Source organism: Engystomops pustulosus, chromosome 4 (genome assembly GCF_040894005.1).
Source record: "Engystomops pustulosus chromosome 4, aEngPut4.maternal, whole genome shotgun sequence".
In the NCBI taxonomy this organism is placed as follows: Eukaryota; Metazoa; Chordata; class Amphibia; order Anura; family Leptodactylidae; genus Engystomops; species Engystomops pustulosus.
In genome coordinates, this window is record NC_092414.1 from 141,100,938 (window position 1) to 141,120,489 (window position 19,552).

General features: G+C 39.9%; 1 protein-coding gene across 5 annotated transcripts in view; it reads right to left on the reverse strand.

Moving 5' to 3' along the window:
* MYO9A (myosin IXA) overlaps nucleotides 1-19,552 on the reverse strand; it is a 90,597-nt gene that overhangs the window by 22,462 nt on the left and 48,583 nt on the right. For 4 of the 5 annotated variants that reach the window (XM_072147795.1, XM_072147792.1, XM_072147793.1 and 1 more), the window contains exons 9-25: nucleotides 19,221-19,310; nucleotides 18,993-19,115; nucleotides 16,064-16,198; nucleotides 15,401-15,522; nucleotides 14,507-14,648; nucleotides 14,080-14,275; nucleotides 13,508-13,639; nucleotides 5,977-6,052; nucleotides 5,736-5,879; nucleotides 5,588-5,627; nucleotides 4,834-4,956; nucleotides 4,641-4,721; nucleotides 3,557-3,667; nucleotides 2,807-2,929; nucleotides 2,543-2,692; nucleotides 2,087-2,400; nucleotides 306-2,003 (exon numbers count right to left, since the gene is read on the reverse strand). In XM_072147795.1, coding sequence (XP_072003896.1) covers nucleotides 306-2,003; nucleotides 2,087-2,400; nucleotides 2,543-2,692; nucleotides 2,807-2,929; nucleotides 3,557-3,667; nucleotides 4,641-4,721; nucleotides 4,834-4,956; nucleotides 5,588-5,627; nucleotides 5,736-5,879; nucleotides 5,977-6,052; nucleotides 13,508-13,639; nucleotides 14,080-14,275; nucleotides 14,507-14,648; nucleotides 15,401-15,522; nucleotides 16,064-16,198; nucleotides 18,993-19,115; nucleotides 19,221-19,310 — 3,800 coding nt within the window. The remainder of the gene's footprint in view (nucleotides 1-305; nucleotides 2,004-2,086; nucleotides 2,401-2,542; nucleotides 2,693-2,806; nucleotides 2,930-3,556; nucleotides 3,668-4,640; nucleotides 4,722-4,833; nucleotides 4,957-5,587; nucleotides 5,628-5,735; nucleotides 5,880-5,976; nucleotides 6,053-13,507; nucleotides 13,640-14,079; nucleotides 14,276-14,506; nucleotides 14,649-15,400; nucleotides 15,523-16,063; nucleotides 16,199-18,992; nucleotides 19,116-19,220; nucleotides 19,311-19,552) is intronic. The other variant, XM_072147794.1, reaches the window with a different exon arrangement.

A 19,552-nucleotide genomic window follows, 5' to 3' on the forward strand; every position in this document is an offset into this window, starting at 1 on the left:
GATTCGATGCAAGCTTGTGCAGCCTTCATAGACACACATTATACAGGATGGAATATGCATCTCTATGGGAGGGAGTATTTAGATTTTTCTTTAGAAACCAAGAGGGACTCTCCCCCCCCACACACACACACACAAAATAAAATACCTCAAATGATGACTACCTACTGACTAGAACGGAAAGCGTTGGCATGTTTGTCTATGTTTCTGTAAAGAAGCAAGTTTTTTAGGGTATAATTATGAAATGCTTAAATATTTGGAGTATACTTGAATTTTTGAAAGCAAGAAATGTGAAACGTTTTACTTACTCTGAGTCACTACCAATATTCCCTTTGGGGGTAAAAAAGAGGTTGGAATTTACATTGTTGTGTAACCAAGGCCGTCTCCCTGAATCACCTAGATCTCCTGCAACATCTCCTTTGGGCTCCCTTTGATCCAAAAACATGCTAACTGGACGGTCACTATGTGAGACTAAGCCACCCTTCACAGTTAATCCTTTGATCTCTGTCTTAGGGGAAGGGCTCTTCCAGGGTGTCGTCTGGAACAGAAGAGACTGTGGCCGATCAGCCTGCTTCTTTGGGGAACTCCTAGAAAAGTGCAAAGAGTTATCTGGATCTCTGTTATGTCCATGCTGTTCCTGCAGTTTACGTTGTCTCTCTAACTCCTGCTTTTCTTTGCGGATCTGCTCCATCATAAGTCTTTCTTTTTCTTGCTGCAGCTGCTTTCGAAGCTCCTCCTTCTCTTTATTAAGCTTTTGAAGTCTCTGAAGGACGGTGTCAGAAGGAGCAACTCCAAGATCACTGTGTTCCTGTGGTCTAAGTGTTCCCTGGTTGGGAACATAGAACGTAGGGAGGCTACATGAAAGCTGGGGATCTCGAGGGTGAGTCTTGTAAGCAAAGGGGATGGAAGTTTTGGCTGGTGCACTTTCTGACAGTTCATGTGCAGGAGGCTTTTGTCTCCAGCTGGATGAAGAACCCCAAGCAATATCAACTGCATTAGTTGAAGGTGATGGTGGATGCTGAGAGGCAGAGAATTTTTGGTCCTCAGAAGAGGCATCATTTTTTGTTGAAAGAGTTTTTACAATGGAGACAGGGGACTCTTGGATCAAAGGACTTGGTAAAGAGTTTTGGATCGGTGAAGCAAAATGTCCATTGGATGAAATATTGTTTTCTGTAAAAAAGCTGGAGTTCTCGCTAGAGGGAATGCCATTAGAATGAGAACAAGGTGACCCGCTGTCAGAAATCCCTTTAGGGCCACTGGGGTGTGTTAATAATGGCAAAGAACTGGAGTTTATTTGGTTAGAAATGCAAGAACTTGGATCTTGACTACAGGAGTGATATGTTGGTTTCTCATCAATAGTTTGCGTCTCAGATTTTGGGGTGTTATATGTGATTAAGCTGACAGGTTTGCTTGGTTCATAAATCAAAGGGTCAGACAGCTCCTGAGAAACTACAGTGCCAGGCAATTCAATCGGGTCATCTGAAGGTTTACTGGAATTTTTAGTATGTCTATGGTTTGGAGATGCAATGTTTGCAGTAGGTTCCTCAGAAGGCTGAGGGTTTTCTTCAGAGCCAATGAATTCCAAACTGCCAAAAGAGCCCTCACTTTCCGGTGTATCTGGAACTTTATCCAGAATTAATTCTGCAGACCAACGCCTCTCATCTGACGGAGACACGCCTCCGCTGCTGCGTACTTTCAACAACTCAAGACTAAACTGAGCTTGTTCTAGTTCTCTCATGCGACGGCTTTCTCTTTTTGCTCTGACAACTTTTCTTTGATTGGGATCCTCCAAGGATTTTGGTCTCTCTCTAAACTGAACTTCACCACTTCTTCCAGAGAAGGATGTACTTGGAGGGTTTGAGTGGCTGTGTTCAGAAATGTCTTCCCAGTGACTAACTTCAGAGTCAGGAGATTGCAGTGGTGACTTGAAGACTGCATTGTTATTATCTTCTAAAGAACTGTCTTGCTTTAAATCATTTGGCATTTTTTGCTTTAATGACCGTACCCTGTTGAATTAAAAGAAGAAAATAGGAGTAAATTCCAGAATATTAAGAGCTTTTCTAAAAATCTAAAGACATAAATGTATTACCTTTGCCTTGTGATAAAACCTCTGCATGCTGCTTGTAAAGTAATAATGTGTTTTCTCTTGCACTTGTACTGTTTTCTTGCCAAATGGATCCTCCAAGCAGTTTGGATGCAAATTGCTGCCTTCTGCCTATGAAGCCAATATTTTCGCCAAAAGGTTTGTAAAACAGCAGTTGATTCCTTTATCCGCATGTAGTCTTGCCTGGCTTTGTAACCTTTCCACCAAGCCTGGATGATGCAAGCAGCCTGATAGAGGGCTTCTTCTTTGGCATGTATTTCTTCTTCGCTCCACCTTTTCTTGTAATTTCGCCAGTATCTCTATAATAAAAAAAAAATATATATATAAAACTTACTAACTAATAAATGTCAAATAAAACAAAGTGAAACCTATTTTAGATGACTACTGATCTTCCCTGGATATCTGGTCTGAATAAAGAGGTGTCAAAGAGACATTGTTTACCTGAATGGTGATAGCCGCATCTTTAAGATGCAAAAATCTTTTGCGCTGCAGCATGGCTCTTATCCAGCGCTGTAATAGTATAATGCGCTGTAATACTGTCTGGTGAAGCATGTCTCGGAGACACTGTCGCTCCTGCTCCTTCAGAAAAACCTAGAGGAAAAAAATATAACTTTAAGACCATTTAAAAACAAACGAGAGGAAAAAAAAAAAGAAAATGCAAAATAGAAACATCGCAAAAAGAAATGTTGAGATTATTCTACTCACCATGGTTTTGCCAACTTGATACTGATCAGGGCTGTGACCCATCTTCCAAAAGAATTCCTGAATGCTTTGGCGGGTAGGAGTAACATTTTTTGGCAATAATACTGAAAACTGTGCTACAAAGTCCTAGAAAAGACAACAATATACTAAATTGATGATACTTAACATACCGTAATTAAAATTACATTTGCAAAAATCAAGAAACATAACCGCAATACAATATGCGGTCATCCAATTTAGAGGCAAAACCTCTCAACTGCTGATTATTTTTATTGAGCCTAATTTAACCTGAAATAAAGTAGAAAAAAATACCAAATACAAACCATGTTATCCCCCTTTTTAAATGGTTCTTTAATGGTGCAGTTGTGATTATTTAAATGGCCCTCATTCAACCCTAAGTTCATTGCATGGGAAAAAAACATTTCAATCCACCCCCCACACATATTACCACTTCATCCAATCACTGCTTCATGTAAAAAGGACTCTAGATGAACTGGGCAGACAGGCAAATTAAGAAAATAAATGGGGGGACCCATCACAAGTTTCTTAGAGCAGAATTGTTCTAGTTGCCTACGGCAACCAATCAGAGCTGGGCTTTCATTTTCCAACAGCTGTTTAGAAAATTTAAGCTGAGCACTGATTGGTTTCCATAGGCCACTAGAACAGTTTTACCTCAGAAACTTATGATGAATCTCCTCTATTAACTTTGCTAGTTGTCTTCTGACAACTGCTACATGTAGATTTCAGTCAGACCTGAAAAGGAATCTTGCAGCTGTAGCCAGATTGGCGGATTCGGACGGTTTCTAGCATTCCTGTGTAACGTAGCTGTCTAAGCACCAACGAGTCATTGAATCGCAAAGGCACCTGTAAAATAGAGTAAAACTACATTCATACTGTGGCACAGTCAAGACAACTATTTACCCTCTTACAAAAGAACATTTATTAATTTTTTGAGTTCTGCTTAATAATAAACTTTCTACACCTTTCATACACACAGACCTATTCTCTTTGAAGGCCGCAAACGAGCGGAAATGATCCCGTATCCCGTGTTTCCAGATCGCCTGGAATGTGAGCACCACTCGAAAGTCGATGACAATAGTACAATACTAATGAATCAGCCCAGCTCTATCTTTTGCGGCCTGGCTGGTTGGCTCATACATAGGGCCGTGTAATGCACAACTGTGTGAAAGAGCCCACAGAAAGTAATGGGGCCATGTGCTAGCTGCTGTAAAAATGGCTACAACACCTCCTCAAAACACATTTGTATACATGAGGCCTGACTGATGTTTTCAGAAGTCTATAACTGTAGTCGCACTGTATAGAAAGCACAAGCAAACTTTATCAAACATAGTGCATCTATGCCAACCACAGAGCTCTCGATCTAGAGGAAATTGATATGAAATAGAAATTTGCTGTATACCTCAATATGGAGATCTCAAAAGGTATGAGAAAGGTTATGTGAATGCATTTGTAAATTATGTAAATAAAAGAGATCTGGATTAAGCCAAAGCAAAATAAAAAACCTGAAATCATTTTGTCTCAACCGCAGGATAAAGGGATAACACACTCTGATCAGCGAGGGTCTGACTGCGTGGACCTCTCCATTCATAGCTACAATAGTTGGGACCTTTGTTGTGTCAGCATTCTGACCTCCACAGAAATGAGACAACTACAGTACAACCAAATCAATCACTGTAGTAACAATCTGTCAACAGCATTAGGATAACCATCACAGCTCATAGACATCTGCACAAGTACAGGTCACATGTCACATGTCACAATAAGATACCTGGCTGTGTACACATAACAATATTTGAGGACCTTTCTGCACGTTTACCTTTTCTGCATTAGAACGAATACATTTCACAAAATAAGGTTCTGCCTGCCCCAAGGTTTCCATCAGCTTGTTTAAGGATGCCTAAAACAAAGAAAAAGAAAATTCACAACTTTCACAATCTCCTGGCATGGAAAAATGAATTACTAAAGAGAACATTACTGTGACTTATCATCTAGAAGTAATGTGGGTGTACCTGGAATTGCGCACTAATGCTTGGTGGCTTCTTCTTCTTGTAAAGATGCAGCAAGGACTTAGTAATGCGATCATGAAGAGTGAGATTGGACAGATGCTTCAAAGACTTTACATCTAACAAGTGCTGTGGCGTCATCCAGACAAGAACACATGAGAAGACATAGAATGTTACTAAATGGTTAAGACATTAACTTCCGACACATGACCACCAGTTGAATTTGACCAGATTAGGCTGCATTCACATTAATGTGTGCCCGCCGTACAGTAGCATGGCAGGGGAGAGGAAGAGTGCGCTGCTCACCCCACCCCTCTCCATAGAGGAACTGTATTCCGACATGTATAGGACATGTCCTACCTTTTCACAGGGTACTGAACGGTACAGTGCCACACTTGAGCTGCACTGTACCGCTCATGAAGAGGAGACCGTTCAAACCCCCTTCTAAGAAATTCACATTTTCTAACAGAGCATATGGCATGTGCAATTGCCCTGCCAAGACCTTTTGATAGTATTCATGAATATAAGATCAAGGTTGATTGTACATGAACAGATAGAGATCATATGACCTTCCATCTTCAACCATTTATGATCAGGAATGTCTGGCTGAATCAAGAAAGCGGAGCAGAACTTTAAATAGATGTTTATTTGTAAATTACTTAACATCCTGCCCCACACACTTCCACACACATTACTAAAAGCATGAGGTAAGTGGCCAACACCTTTAATGTTACAGAGATTTTAATTCTTCATCACTCACCTTAGGAAGAGCAGGTTTGGATTTAGTGTTTTTGTTTCTCCTGTGGATAAGTAAAATGTGGGTTAATAATAGATGCCAATGACCACAAATGTCATGAAAACATTTTCGTTCTGCAAAATGTCACTGATTATGGCCTTACTGCTCTTACATGAGAATGCCATGTGCCCTTTCCAGGAGTTTATTATCACTGTTGTTCACATTGGAACTGGAGGAACTGATGAAGATTCCCCCCCCATCTAGGTAAGAGTTGGAGGATGACAGGCGATGTCTTCTTGTTGACCATGTCAGTTCCCTAAAAACACAAGTGCAGTCATGGAAATTATGTTCTGAGAGTAAAAATACACTACATAAGATGCACCCGGTGTAGAGGGCAATGTGAATCCTCTTACCTTGGAGATTTTTCTTGTATTGTGTTTACACCCTGTAGGTCAGAGAGAGGAGAACGGGGAGTCGGACGAGGGATATCTAGAAATAAAAAGTTATCTCAGACTTTAAAGGACTAAAAAACTGGAGGAGTCAAAGTCAAGTCCTCCAACAGATGTTATGTGTACCTATTCATATACAGTTCAAGTTGTGTTGTAGTGTCTGTAGGTGGTTGCCTTTGTGAGAAAGGAAATGTCACCAATTACAGAAAGCTAAATGACTTAACTAATGATTTCGCCACTGTGCCTCTGATTAGGGTTTTTTTTTTGTTTAGTTTTTTTTTTTTAATCTGATCACCCCTTCAAAAGATATGGCTCCCAAAAAGTTCTTATTGGAATTGGCCCCCTTGCCTAATGTGATCTAATTTACATATAAAACTCCCAGGTCCATATCTTTTGAACAGATTTATAATAAAGTGTGTTTGATTGAGGGAACAGTGGCAATGACGAACATTCAGCATTGCTCACCTGGCGAAAGGACCTCTTTAAAGGGGGTTTTCCCATCTCATAAGAGGATGACATAAGGCCTGCAAATGCCATCACATTATGATCAGTGGAGGCCCTGATGTCAGCGGAAGATGGAGGAAGTAGCACTGCTTTAGCGCCGAGATCCCTTTAGCCACAGCCCCCCACCCAGAGATTGCAGAGAAGCAATTGGGTGTGTTTGTGCCAAAGCGACAGAGCTATGCCCTCAGTATTGATAGGGATCTCAGATGTTGGACCTCCACCCTTCAAGTATTGAAGACATCTCATAGCTTTATGCAACCACTTTATAAAATGGGAAAACCAATTTAAAATGGTCAGTACGTATCACACTGTTAGGCATGTTGCTAGAATCACATAAAATACGAATCATAAAGCCAGTTCTCACAGATTCACAATTTTCCTGCAGAGCTAAAAATTGTGTTAGCAGTATAGGGATATTGTTACATGCATGACTTGAGCGCAGGCAACATTTCTAGTAGAAGGTGAATAAAAATCAGTGAGGTGTGACACACAGTCATTCCCATGCTGAACAAACGCGGATCCAGAGATGTTAAAGACAAAAGCAAGTGGACAGGAAATGATGCAAATGTGTTATATTGAAGAAAAAAGGAGACCTAGAATGAGAACCAAATGCATTCTTCATGGCCACCGTGTGCATGATCCATTCACCATGCACTATGCTAAAGAGTAAAATGAAACATTCAAAATACAACATAAAACGTATCATCATTAATAATTAACCTTTTCTCTATAATGTGCAAAAGACAGGTAGCAGGAAAAACCCAGCCACATGTATTGCTGTCATTACAAGTGGAATATTAACCAGAACTGCAATTTCCGCTACTACTGCTGTAAAATAAGGAACAGAATTTTACCTACATGTAACACAGAAGAAAACTCAAACTCATTCACACTGCGAAAGCGTTTGATTCTCACTTTGTGGTCAGAAAGGGTTCCTATTGATTTTCAATGTGTTTAATCTCATGTCTGAAGGCCCCTAAGTAACACTAACTTATCATACAGTAAAATGCCAAGTATTTTCATATCCTAAGGCTCCTTACACACAAACATATGCTGCACCTTGGCCAGGACCTGCATGTAGCATATATACGGCCAGAGAGGTGAGCACTGCTCACCCCTTCCCTCTCCAAAGGGATGCGTGCGGCCGGCCTTTTTTACAGCTGCATCTTTTTCTGGCGATGGCACAGTACGTGACACAAGTGTGTTCTCAACATACCGTGCCATGCACAATGCACTCTTATGGTGGCCGTATGCTAGATACCGTTCGTAAAGCTAGCATACTGCCACCATATATGGTGCTCAGGGGCCAAATGTGATTTTTTTTTTTTCAGCATAGATTGTATTAGAAAGTAACTCATCACCTCATAGTACAAGAAGGTATCAAAAGGAGCTCATTGGAAGGCACAGGGAGGATGAATAATATGAGATTGAGCTCTGTATCCGTGAGATGAAGTATCTTAATTCCGCACTACGTGGCTCATCTCTGAACCAGAGTCTTTGTCAGCTGCATCTGTTAAAGGCTCTGGATCAGAACTGAAATGGGTAGTGCAAAATTATACAGCAGACACCCGCAGCTGATTTCATTGGCTCCGCTTGTGTAAAAGAACTGCACATTGCAGGAAGTCACTTCCCAATAAGCAGTACTATCACCTCAAGTGTCGGGAAGGTATTAAAGGTATGTTTAAGAAAAAAAATAGCAATACTATATATATATATTGAGAAGTGTTGCAATCATACCAACCCAGATTGTTTTAACATTTCCTTTAAAATATACTATTGTGGAAAAGTAGTATAGACTTTGTTTGTTGCTTCTTTCTAAGACCCATAACGGTTTTATTTGCTAATGGTATTGTGTATGTATTTTCTCTGCAGAAATACCTAATGTAATTTTTAGTTGTACAGATAACAACTGGTAATTCTGCAATAGTTTTTGTGTTCTTTAAAAGGAAATCTACCTTGGGGAGACAATTTAAACTACTGTACATACACTTACTGGTGGGCCATTCTTCGTGAACTCCGGAACACATCTTTATTTTGCCTAAACGCCTGTAAAATGCTAAAAAAAAAAAATCTATTTCAGATATGCTAATTAGTGCTTGGTGATCCTGTAGACGTCGACATTGAGCTCTTTCAATGCCTAATTATGCACACTTACAGCATGCGCCACCATATTCCCCTACCGAGAGCTAGTGATGTCAACCTCGGGAATGCCACCACGCTATGGGCATGCATATTTAGGAACTGAAAAAATGCTGAGCCGCCTGTGTGACGTTCTAAAACCATATTTTCCTTATTGTACAAATTAGGATGGGCACATGGGGAGAGAAAGTGATGTCACCCATGTTACCCCTCCCCTCTCCTCCCCCTGCTCAAGTCCGTGTGTAATGTATAGTAAAGCATTGCTAGTGTCTGTGTTTTACCTGCTGCCTGCGAGAGACACAGTCATCAGCTACACAAGTACCTGACATGTTCTGTTCTCCTATACACATGGGAGAGACACAGACATCAGCTACACAAGTACCTGGCATGCTCTGTTCTCCTATACACATGTGTGATACAGACATCAGCTATACAAGAACCTGACATGCTCTATTCTCCTATACACACGAGAGAAACAGACATCAGCTACACAAGTACCTGACATGCCCTTTTCTCCCATACACATGTGAGAGACACAGACATCAGCTACACAAGTACCTGACATGCCCTCTTCTCCTATACACATGTGAGAGACACAGACATCAGCTATACAAGTACCTGACATGCTCTATTCTCCTATACACATGTGAGAGAAACAGACATCAACTACACAAGTACCTGACATGCCCTTTTCTCCTATACACATGTGAGAGAAACAGACATCAACTACACAAGTACCTGACATGCTCTCTTCTCCCATACACATGTGAGAGACACAGACATCAGCTACACAAGTACCTGACATGCCCTATTCTCCTATACACATGTGAGAAAACAGACATCAGCTACACATGTACCTGACATGTTCTATTGTCCTATACATATGTGAGAGACACATACATCAGCTACACAAGTAAATGACATGCTCTCTTCTCCTATACACATGTGAGAGACACAGACATCAGCTACACAAGTACCTGACATGCCCTCTTCTCCTATACACATGTGAGAGACACAGACATCAGCTATACAAGTACCTGACATGCTCTTTTCTCCTATACACATGTGAGAGAAACAGACATCAACTACACAAGTACCTGACATGCCCTTTTCTCCGATACACATGTGAGAGACACAGACATCAGCTACACAAGTACCTGACATGCTCTCTTCTCCCATACACATGTGAGAGACACAGACATCAGCTACACAAGTACCTGACATGCCCTATTCTTTTATACACATGTGAGAAAACAGACATCAGCTACACATGTACCTGACATGTTCTGTTGTCCTATACATATGTGAGAGACACATACATCAGCTACACAAGTAAATGACATGCTCTCTTCTCCTATACACATGTGAGAGACACTGACATCAGCTACACAAGTACCTGACATGCTCTCTTCTCCCATACACATGTGAGAGACACAGACATCAGCTACACAAGTACCTGACATGCCCTATTCTATTATACACATGTGAGAAAACAGACATCAGCTACACATGTACCTGACATGTTCTGTTGTCCTATACATATGTGAGAGACACATACATCAGCTACACAAGTAAATGACATGCTCTCTTCTCCTATACACATGTGAGAGACACAGACATCAGCTACACAAGTACCTGACATGCTCTCTTCTCCCATACACATGTGAGAGACACAGACATCAGCTACACAAGTACCTGACATGCCCTATTCTATTATACACATGTGAGAAAACAGACATCAGCTACACATGTACCTGACATGTTCTGTTGTCCTATACATATGTGAGAGACACATACATCAGCTACACAAGTAAATGACATGCTCTCTTCTCCTATACACATGTAAGAGACACTGACATCAGCTACACAAGTACCTGATATGTTCTGCTATATACATGTGAAACACATATCAGCTACATAAGTACCTGACATGTTCTGTTCTCCTATACACATGTGAGAGACACAGACATCAGTTACACAAGCATCTGACATGCTCTGTTCTCCTATAGACATGTGAAAGACACAGGCATCATCTACACAAGTAGCTGAAAAGCTATGTTTTTCTATACACATGACTGCATCCTTTAGCAGTTTTATCTCATACACACACACAGGCTGCAGGGGGCACCAGAACAAGGAACCACATAGAGGAGCCAGCACCAGGAGTGTAACATCATTGGCTGAGTGGGTAGCACTTCTGCTTTGCAGCCCTGGGGTCCTGGGTTCAAGTCCCAACCAGGTCAACATCTGCAAAGAGTTTGCATGTTCTCTCCGTGTATGTGTGGGTTTCCCCCGGGTCCTCCGGTTTCCTCCCACACTCCAAAACATACTGTTAAGTTGATTATATTGTGAGCCCCATGGGGACAATGACCAATTTGTCATGCTTTGTGCAGCACTGCGTTATCTGTAGGCACTATATAAATAAAGAATTATTATTATACAGGCTGTCAGTCAAGCACTGGGGGTTGTGGCTGTGCCACTCACTCATGAATAAGCTAGACAGCTGAATATATCATAATGACTCATTGGACCCAATGAGCTTTAGGACCTAATTGTATAAGTTTTCAGGCATGTAGAGGGACAATACTTTCTAATGGCAGTTTAAGAAAATATATTTAGTTTTGGGGGGGTTAATTTGCCTGACAGGTTCTATTTATGGTGGGTATGGGGTGAATAACGTGATGGTAGCCATCAGAGGCCACATGACTGGTCTTTGGTTATGGTCTCCCAAGACCCAGCTGTCTAGAGGCTACATGAGAAGAATCTACTTCTAACAAAATAATTGTGTTGCTATATCCAACAGCCTGTTTCTTCTTTCTCCCAACATCCTCTATACACCATCCATACTCCTCAGTTAAGAGGATGGTTCGGCTGAGAGCAAACAGAAAGAGTGATAGGAAGCTAGATTCATGAGCTAATTTCTTGTTTCTGAAAGCACAACTAATCTATTAAAAACCTCACATCACAGGGGAATTCCTCTGTAGGATAAAACATAATGGAGTAGGTCTGTTAAATAAGTGAACACAACTATGAACATAGCTAACCATTAACTAATGTAATAAAAACTAGTCCCCTATCATCTGGCCGCAGCAACATTTTGCAGGACTTTAGACACTGGTGCTGTTTAGTATTGTTTTTTCTTCTTGTTTCTAGTGACTTTTTCAAGTCACATCTATGGCATAAGCTCACTCAAGCCCAGGGGTCCATGATAACAGTTTGAGGCCTCAGCACTGTAGCACTAGTTTAAGGTTCCAAACTGGCCAATATAAGTTTTGTCCGGGGCCACACTGAAAAAAAACCCACTTTTGCTGACGTCTGTCTGCTACAACTGGGCAAGAGATCAGTAAAGCCTGAGTGGTAGGTACACCTCCATTTCAGTGCATCTTCCGGACCTTAAAGGGTATGTATGCACAGTGAAGTCAAAGTGTACTTCCAAGCCTTCACTAAAGCACTGCACATGAGTCGGGAGCACCACAGAGGAGTACAATATAGCTTGTAAGACTAATCTCTAGGCAAGTATAAGTGCAACTTTAGGGCACCCGACTTGCTGATGACTCCAACATAAAGACAGACCTCTCTGGATGTTACTTTAGTCCCAGGCTGCAATGATCAGCTGTAAGGTGTCTGTAGTGAAGCTTCATTGATAATCCTTGTTCCCATGACAGTAAAAGATATTAAAAATCCAAAGGTCACAGGGACAAAAAAAAAAAAAAAAATAGACTGCAGTTATAATTATAAAATATACAGTTCCGACTTACGTACAAATTCACCTCCTAGGTAGAGTCAATATAGGACTATTTGGGACACCTAACCACCAGTCCAGGACCTGTGGATGGTTTAGTGTCTGAAATCGCCCTGACAGGTATCCTTTAAGGGTTCTATTTAAAAAAAACTATTCCTCTTATAACTAAAGCCTTAATGTATGACTCTGTGATATTCTGAGTTCCAACCAACCCTTCATTACATCTGCATAGCCCTGTCTATACCACATCTAAGTTTCTAAAAGGCTAGTAATAGAAAATATTAAAATATATCTTTGACAGATTGACTGTAATTACTGAACGTAATTGCATTAGATTATAAATTAAATTGCAAGCATGTTAACATAAATCTTGTGTTACTAACCTTGTGAAATGCACCAATAGTTGATGATTCCAACCTAAGGCTGGGTTCACACCACTGTTTTAAATTCCTTTTAACTTTAAATTAAATAGGTTTTATGATGGAAGAGTTTTTGTATGGTTAGTTAGCCACCTATTTCATAAACTTTCTGTAATTTCCCATATTCTTCATTTTTCGAAATGATCAATTTTTATAAATTTTATTGTTCATGCAAAAAAAAAATGGAAATTATAGTTTACAGGCCATTAAATATACTTCCACATCCATCCATTATTCATAGACTAAAAACAAAATAAAAAAAACCTTACTTCCATCATACTTCTGCAATGTAAAATGGTGAAAATAAACATCAAAATAACAAAAGTTTATTGAATAGCATGCAAACGGATGACAGCAAAGGACATGAACTTGATTGATTTTAAGAGAAGTTTTAACAGCTCCAGTAGTTTCATAATTTTTTTTTTTAAATTTACCCTTATGAAAGCAATGGAATGCGTAACAGTGGTGTGAACAAGCGCTTACATTGCACAAAGTTTGGTATTATGTAGATTTGGCATACATACAGCAAACATAAAGTTACCATGCAGTAAAAGAAAGAGAAGATTTTGGCAAAGAGCCTATTTTTAATTTCGGTTTGGAAGCAGCGTGTGCATTTTATACATGAATAGATGGATAGGAATGGAGCCTTGTGTGAATGAATTTGCAGAGGATTCTGGGACAGCAGCCTTACTGTATTGGTCGTTCTGACACCTCTGCAGGATCTGTAAACTCCTTTGGTGGACGGGGTGCTGCAGAAAGCTAAAGCTAGAAAGGCCTTTGTGAGATGAGCCAGGAGGCCCTGGTGTGCTGAGGGGGCCCGAGCCTTGAGAGCAAACACACAGGAAGAGAAGACAGAGACAGATTAACCAGAGAGAGCGCAGAGTAACAAACTCCCAGCAAAGATAGAGGTAGAATACCCCAAAGCTGCATCTACTAAACCCCGAAATAAGAGACAGAGATAAGAGAATGTCATAAGGCAACCATGAGGTAGACTTATGGCATAAGCATGTGGACATCTCCTGAATGAAAACACTTCTATTTTATGCCAGCAGTGGTTAAGTACACCATCAATTATAAAATAATCAAGAGCTGCCAAAATAAACCCTAAATATATAAATAACAAATTCCACTCACAGGAGTTCTCCCAATGAACCTATAGTGGTATATACATAGATCTAGACAGCCATTAACTATTGTCTGTAGCCTACTTCCAAAATCGCTAATAATAATCACCCAGAATATTCCAAAACATAAGCCACTCACCAGTTTTCTTGCCCATTCCATTTTTCCCGCTCTGTCGAAAAGCCCAAAGAGCTCTAAAAAAGGCTCTTAGAAGTGCCCAACGAAATGCTGCCACTGGACTGATGGCGATCATTCCACGAATAAAGGCATTCCGGCTGCTGCGCAGTAAGGCCACAATGTCAGGGCGCATGTGATCCGTGTTCTTCTCTCGGAAATCCTACAAGATAATTAAAAGAGATATCTGGTTGGGACATGCCACTACAGTTTGCAGCCATACAGCCATCTTAAATTATTGCAATAATAGGATTTATATGGACAGGGTGTGTCTCATTTAATTTAATATGGATAGTGAATTCATTTACATATGATCCACCACAAGAGACCTATTCACAGCAGGGTGGTTTTCAGGAAATTCAGTAGGATAGAGGGAAAGGTTGCAGATACTTACTTTAACTCCATATTTGACCTTGCCAGCATAGTGCTGGATTATAAAGGCCGGCTCCATAACAGCTGGGAACTCTATGTAGGGGTTGCCTTCATGGTGACGTTTAAACTTCTCCAGCAAGGTCTGATGAGTAGCTTGTGGAAAGCTAACAAAAAATGTAAATTAAAAGATTTTGTGAAAAATGACAAGAGATATAGGCTATGTTCACATTGTAATGCTTCACGTTACAATTATAATTGACAGATAGCACTACAGAAGTCCAATGGAGCTCAGAATCAACAGATATTTTGGGCATCATTGTTGCCAGTTATTTGACCCTTCATTTAGTTCTTTTAATTGTGTTCCTCCCTTTCTAAAGGGAGTGTAGCAATAGAATAGAATTTAGAAAATTTTCCCCAGTTTTCTATTGATGGATCACTAGACCATCAAAGGGGTTGTCCACTTTCAGCATATATGTAAATAAATATATGTGTATTGAAGAGTTATATAATTTTCCAGTATACTTTCAGTATGAATTATTCATGATTTTCTAGACTTCTGCCTCCGGTCATACAACAGGAAGATTGATTTTGTTACTTCCTGTGGATAAACACTGGTGCATGGTCATGTGATGTCACACAGGTGCACGTCTCATTTTATATACGAGATTAATCATAGTATGTGATATAACGCGCCCTTCACCTAGATGACATTACAATCACGGTTTTTATCCACTGGAAGTAAACAATGAAACTTTCTGTTAAAAGTCAGTCAGCAGAGATCTAGAAGACCATGAAGAATTAATACAAAAAGTATATTGGAAAATTGTATAACTTTTCAATACAGAAATATTTACGTATTTGCAGAAAGTGGGCAACCCCTTTAATAAAAATAGGAAAAAATAATACCAGTTCTTACTTGCTTTCCTCATCTAGTAGCTGGATTAGTCCGGTCGGCCTCTTACTGATGAGATTAATGCAGCCTTCATTATTCGTATAGGTGATATTACTCCAACTTATTCCCTCCATCCGATACTGCTCCTGTAAAAAACAGAGAAAAAGGAAACTAGAACCATGCAAATCCATGGTCAATACTAAATGAAACTACATCAAAAGTGGATCAAAGATTCATTTGCTGGAATATTAATATTTGCTGAAAGCTATAGGTTTCCATTTAAAAAAATAAGATCGCTCCTGGATATAGCCTGAATATGGAAACATCTGACCCTGTACATATGCAAAATGTCAGGGGTCATCTGACATAATAAAATGTTTCCAGCATTGCTCTACAATAAAATGACACTTCAGAACACAAACTACATACACAATGTGCCATCTAGTTAGACTGAAACAACAATTATTAAATTACTGACCACAATTAAATCTAAAAGCATTCAGAAGGAGCTGAATTCTGTAAAGGACGATCCTTATTCAATTATAATCCCATACTCCAGGAATTGAATCAATTTAATGCATCAATTCAGTCAGGGCCAGGCAGACACAAGTTATCCCAGTCAGGGGCCAGTCTTGTGGCTCTTATTCTATTACCCACCACCCCCTGCCAAAAATGAAAAGGGTTAACCTGCTCCAGCTGAAAGAGATGCTGATTGAAGTAATGCTGCAAGCGTTCGTTGGCAAAGTTAATGCAGAATTGTTCAAAGCTGTTGCTGCCATAATCCTCAAAGCCAAATATATCAAGGACTCCAATGGAAAGTGTCTAAAAAAGAAAAATGGATTTTTAATAAACTAAAAAAAAAGTACACAGTCTATCATTTCCTAGTACAGGCGGTCCCCTACTTAAGAACACCTGACTTACAGTCAATCCCTGGGTAGAAACGGACCTCTGGATGTTGGTAATTCACTGTACTTTAGCCTTGGGCTACAATAAACAGCTGCAACAGTTATCAAATTTGCCTACAATTAAGCTTTATTATTAATCCTGGTTCAGATGACAATCAAACATTTTTAAAGACAAAAAAAAATTGACTGGGGTTACAATTATAAAATATATGGTTCTGACTTGCATACAAATTAAACTCAAGAACAAACCTACAGAACCTATCTTGTACGTAACCTGGGGGCTGCCTGTACAACATATACATTCAGCTAAACAACATAGGTATTACCCACTACCAATACCAGCAGGGTTGCAACGGGTGCGAGTTTCCCAGTAGTAGGTTGGAAAGCTATCAGCAGGTGGCAGATCAGGTAGCCTGCAGTCACTACTTTATAGTTAAGTAGGATAAAAATAGACATGCCCATCAGGTTCAAGTTTCACACCTGCGCTGGCTAACAATTGTCATCTCCAACAGTTGGACCATAGATCAAATCAGCATTATAGATAAGTGGACCACAACTTCCCTGTCAAGTTCAGGTACGTCCCGCACAACCCGGATATATTGCCAAAATAGTTAACAATCCGGCAATTTAATGTCCCTAGCTACCAGGCATGACTGTGATTGGCAAAGGTGACAAGCCTGGCCAATCAAAGCCGTGGCTATTTGCTATGGGTGTTAATATGCCATATTAGCCAATGCTCATACTCATCAGTGAAGCAACAAATTTAAAAGCGTTTGTGCAGCACTCTTCACAAAGCAGGAGCTACAGAAAACGGCCACAGGACCGATCCAGAAAAAATAAAATAGTCCCAAAAAAACTTTTGTAAATGAGATAAAAGTAACTCTGACCAGTGCTCCAAAGTGTTCAATCGTCCTTCCTTTTTTTTGGGATACATCCCTGCTTTCACTGTGACGGGCGGTCATGTGTAGCTGGCCTCCTCTGGAAATTTGATATGCGCATTTTTTAAACTACTATTGTGAGTATATTTTAAATAAAGAATACCCTGTTTTAAAGAACATACTACACTATCCGTGCAAATATTTTCTTCCAGCGGCCCGCTGGAGACAGTGGCGGGATTGAAGAAAGAAAACCGCATGAAGGGAGTTCTGAACAGTGGTCTAGTCCTGTCGGAGGTTCGAGTGCTATACAAATCGTGGATAGACTTGCCCTTCCCGTCACAGTGAAAGCAGGGATATATCCCAAAAAAAAAAAGGACGATTGTTTCTAAGAACAAATTCATAGACTCAACCAAATACTATTCTGCATTTTTTTGGTGGAAAACCGTTTTTTCCACATAGTGTTTTGCATAAGTACAATGTATTAATTTAGGTATAGTTCTAATGTTGTATTCCAATAAATATTTTTTATGTTCTATGATAAAAAGCTTCATTATTACTATAACTTTATCACTTGAACATACCCCATGTATGTGGGAATTGGAGTCGGAGTTAGGCTACATTCACACAAACATACGGGGGACATATATTTGACTGACGTATATACGTCCCCTATACACATCTAAGGCCTTACGGAGTCGAACGGGAGAGGTACCGTCAACAAAACTGAACAAACTAAAATAGGGAGACAAATGGTAATGTGTTTGTCAAGCCGCATTAGTATACTGTAATTGTATTCATCCCTATGTAATTTGATACCATGAAGCTTGTTGGTAAATATCAAATGAAACCTATTATTCATCCCTACAAAAGAAGGAAAAGAAGATCCAACACAATTGCACAAAACATGCAATGACAAAATTAAATACTTTATTGTAACAAAATGACAGACTGGTTTAAAAATGATCTTGCCCCAGAGGGGACACAAGAAAATGTTGCATGCCAAACAACAGAATATGTAGAGGCACCAATGCCCGTATGCAAATACATGGTACTTATGGGAAGCACTGGAGATACTGTACGTGTGGCCCCGTACCGTTCCATCGCCCATCTTTTGATGGAATACGGCTCTGTGTATTCCTATGGAGAGGGGCAGGGGTGATCCCCTTTTCCTCTCCCCGGCGCCGATGTATGCCCGCCGTACTACGCCTTCGCTGGAATTGGAGGTTTGGTTTACAGACTCTACAGCCCTGCAAAGCACAACTTTGTACCCCCCTTTGAGTCCAGGCAGTTACAACATTAAATTGTGAGCAGGCTATAGACAGAGGACAGATGACAAAAGGGTTATAAGGAATGGTCTCATTTGCTCAGAAAAAAAGTATTTAATTTCATTTACTTTATGTTTTCAGTAGCTTAATTAATTACATAATAGGGAGAAATTGTCCAATGTTACCAACTTACGGTAATTCAGTAAATTTGTTTTTACTAATTATTGACCATAAAAGAGCCAAAGAGTGTGGGAGTCAGAGTCAGTACGTTTGGCTTATTGTGCTAACAACATTGGGTCAGCCTAGGTCAGAGTGGATAGGCAGCAGCAGGTGTCACTGAAGATACTTAAGTTGTAGGAATGTACCATAAAACATAAAACTTTGGGAATGTACATTATGTGTTATAATATAAATGCCATACTATTCAAAAGAGATTTATAGACTAAAAGGATTCTGCATACATTTAGATCACGATAAACAACATTTTTCATTTATTCTTAATTATTATGGCTTTTCAGCCTGCAAAGTACTGTGTAGGAGCCATGTTTGTATACACATGCCATCTCACCTGACTTCCTTCATCTATCGCTTTGCTGTTGATATTGAGCAACGCATGGTTAATACGGAAGACAATCCAATCAAACAGGGCACTGTAAAGAGACTTTGCCAAAGAGTCCCTTACTGTAACAGCCTGGGAAACAAAAGAGAAAAAAAAATCACAAAAGCAATAAACTTGTAGTACTGCTGTATATGGCAATATCTATAGGGTTACAAAAGGTTTTGTTATTTAACTCACCTCTGGCAGGCGGTATGGTAAAATAAGTTTTTCCCCAACTGTGACAGTTTTCCTAGTAATCAGTGCATCCAAAAGCATTTCTTCCCGGACCTAAGACATAGAGGAGATTGCCGTTAAAATGACAAACAGGTTTTAGAAAACTATAGAAATGTGATTAGAATATTCCTTTCTGTTCAGTGTCAGAGCACTCTGTTCTGGAACCATAAACCTGTGAAAATCACTACAGCAGCAGTGCTAGAATATAGTAGGGCTTTGATTACATTATTGATTAATATTATTAATAATTTCAGTTGAAACTGGATGATGTAGACCAGTTTAGCCGACCACCGTTT